The following is a 3,159-nucleotide window of genomic DNA, read 5'->3' on the forward strand; positions in this document are numbered from 1 at the left end:
GCCACGAGTCAAGCGACCCCTCTAAAGACTTCAATAGAAGCCACGAGAAGGGTCCTTCTCTAAAGTCTTAAGTTATCAACTTCCGAGTCCAAAATAGCCATTGCCACCACCTTGAACTATGTTCTGACCTGATCCCGGACCCCGGGTACGTAGGTATCCCACATTTGGCACGGTCACACCTTCTAAAACACACCTCCGGGTTTGGAGGGTGCATCTCGGCCTTCGAGTTCACACCTTGGCTCGGGCGCGATCACTTGGTTCGGCCTTGGATCAAACCACCCGTAGTTTTAAATCGTTGTTCATTTTTATGCGATAACACTGCGCACCCAATATGGACCCTCCCAGGTGGGACCCAAGACTTCCGCTCCCTTTACTTTGGTGTTTTGGAACACCCTTCTAAGGACGAGGCTTCCGTCGGTAAACTTTCGAAGCTTGACCTTAGAATTGTAGTACTTCTCGACCTTTCTCTTTTGTGTGGCAAGGCGGGTCAGTGTGTTCGCTCTTCTTTTGTCTATGAGGTCGAGCTCGAGCCTCATTTCTTCATCGTTAACGACCTCCTCGAATTCTTCGACGCAGAGAGTCGGGAGCTTGGTTTCGACGGGGACTACGGCTTTGGCGCCACATGTGAGGGCAAAAGGAATTTCACCAGTCGCATTCTGTGCGGTCGTCCAGTATGCCCATAGAACCATTGGAAGCTCGTCGGCCCATGCTCTCTTCCTTTCTTCCAACTTCTTCTTCAAATTCTCCTTTATCATCTTGTTGACCACCTTCACCTGGCCGTTTGCCTACGGATGCTGAGGGGAGGAGAATGTCTTGCTGATCCTCAATTGTTCGCACATGTCGTAGACGCGTGCGTTGTCGAATTGCTTGCCATTGTCAGTCACGATAGATGCGGGGATCCCAAAGCGGCAAATAATTTTCTTCTAAATGAAATTGGTCGTGTTTGCCTCTGTGATCTTCGCCAAAGGCTCCGCTTCCACCCACTTGGTGAAATAATTGATCGCTACGATCGCATGTTTGTATTGTCGCGGGGCCGTAGGCGACTCGCGAATGAGATCGATTCCCCACTTTGCGAAGGGCCAAGGCATGATGATCAGGCATAGCGGTGTGGGTGCCTGGCGCGGAACTTGAGAGAACCTCTAACATTTGTCGCACTTTTTGGCCTACTCGTGGGAGTCCTTTTTCAAGGTCGACCAAAAGTACCCGAGTCTCAAGAGTTTCAGGGTCAGAGATTGTCCAACAGCATGGTTCCCGCATAAGCCTTCGTGCACCTTGCGAAGCGCGCTTTCGCTTCGATCTCGTTTAGGCATCGAAGGAATGGCATCGAGTGTCCCCTCTTGAATAGGGTTTCTCCCATCATTGTATAATTTGGCACCAAGCTTCTCAACTTTTTCGCCTCTTCCATATCATCGAGGACGACCACTCGTTTGAGGTATTCCACTAGTGAAGTCATCCATGATGGGGGTGGTATGTCATCAATCACCCCCACGTCGCCTCTAGAGACGTAGAGTCGAGTTAGCACCTCGATCGGCATGCTGCCTTCACATTCTTCATCTATCCCTGATGTGAGGCATGCCAAGGCGTCGGCCTCGGTGTTTAACTCGTGAGGGACTTGAACTATCTCGAACCATGAGAGAGCCTCGAGGTTCATCTGCTTCTTGGACAGGTATGTGATCATGTTCGGTTCCTTGGCTGCGTAGTCTCCCTTCACCTGGTTCACAATGAGTTATGAATCGCAATGGATGCATAGGTTTCGGACTTCTAGCCTATTTACCAACTCTAGACCAACGATCAGAGCTTCGTACTTTGCCTCGTTATTGGAATATTTGAACTCGAATCGCAGGGCGTATCTCAATTTTTCCCTATCGAGATTTGTGAGTACAACGCTGGCACCAGCCCCCCGAGCATTTGACACGCCATCCACATGCAGTTCCTAAGTTGGCCCTATCGGGCCACTAGTTCTCTTCTTTGATGACACAATGCGGTCGCCCCCCTTGTCTTCCTTGTCTCCTTCTTCCATATCTTCTTCTTCCTTCTAGTCCTCCTCAAGTCGAGGTGTGCACGAAAACTCCATCATGAATTCGACGAGGGCTTGACCTTTGATGGTGGTTCTTGATTGAAACTCGATTCCGTACTCGCCCAGCTCTTGTGACCAGATGGCCATTCGCGAGGATGTCCCTTTTTGTAGAGCTTTCTCGATCGGATGTCATGTGCACACCGTGATGGGATGTGCTTGAAAATAAGGGCGCAGATTTCTTGCACCCATGACAAGAGCAAGGGACAATATCTCGATCTCCTGGTATCGAGTCTCGACATCGAGGAGCGCTTTGCTCATGTAGTACACCGGCCATTGGACCTTGTCTTCTTCGTGTATTAGGACTACGCTAGCGGCCCTATCGGAAACCGTGAGGTAAATGTACCAAGTCTCACCGTCCTTCAGCTTTGACAAGAACGGGGGTGAGCGTAAGTAGGCCTTCATCTCACGGGATGCCCTCTCGTATTCCTCCGTCCACACGAACCCATCAGTCTTCTTCAAGGCCTTGAAGAATGGTTGGCATTTGTCGGTTGCTTTAGACACGAATCGCGTCAGGGCAGCAATTATGTCTGTCAAGCTTTGCACTTCTTTGACTTTCTGTGGCGATCTTATCTCTAAGATCGCTCTTATAATTTTCTTGGGATTGGCTTTGATCCAGCGACGGCTTACCATGTATCCCAAGAATTTCCCAGACTCAACCCCGAAGGCACACTTGTTGGGGTTGAGCTTCATCTTGTATCGCCACAAGATCGTGAACATCTCCCTGAGGCCTCAGACATGGTCGTGGGCTTTTAGACTTTTGACCAACATGTCATCCATGTAGACCTCCATTGTTTTACCAATCTGGTCAGCAAACATTCAATTAACAAACCTTTGATACGTTGCTCCAGCGTTTTTTAGGCCAAAGGGCATGACCTTGTAGTAGGAAAGTCTGCGGTTCGTAACAAAGGTTGTCTTAATTTGATCCAACTCATGCATGCGGATCTGATTATACCCTAAATAGGCATCCATAAAGCTTAGCAGCTCATGACCTATCGTGGCGTCGACGAGCTGCTCGATCCTCAAGAAAGGGAAGATGTCCTTCAGGCATGCTTTGTTGAGATCTTTATAGTCAATGCAGATCT

General features: G+C 49.3%; 1 protein-coding gene across 1 annotated transcript; it reads right to left on the reverse strand.

Annotated features, from left to right (window-relative positions):
* Positions 1-305: 305 nt before the first annotated feature.
* LOC149404348 (uncharacterized) lies at positions 306-755 on the reverse strand. The gene has a single exon (XM_089607497.1). It carries the CDS (start codon positions 753-755, stop codon positions 306-308), a length of 450 nt encoding a protein of 149 aa, XP_089463623.1.
* Positions 756-3,159: the final 2,404 nt, after the last annotated feature.

Source organism: Urtica dioica, chromosome 2, assembly GCF_054948205.1.
Source record: "Urtica dioica subsp. dioica isolate 48M chromosome 2, U.dioica_male_clone48M_v1_H2, whole genome shotgun sequence".
NCBI classification, from domain to species: Eukaryota; Viridiplantae; Streptophyta; class Magnoliopsida; order Rosales; family Urticaceae; genus Urtica; species Urtica dioica.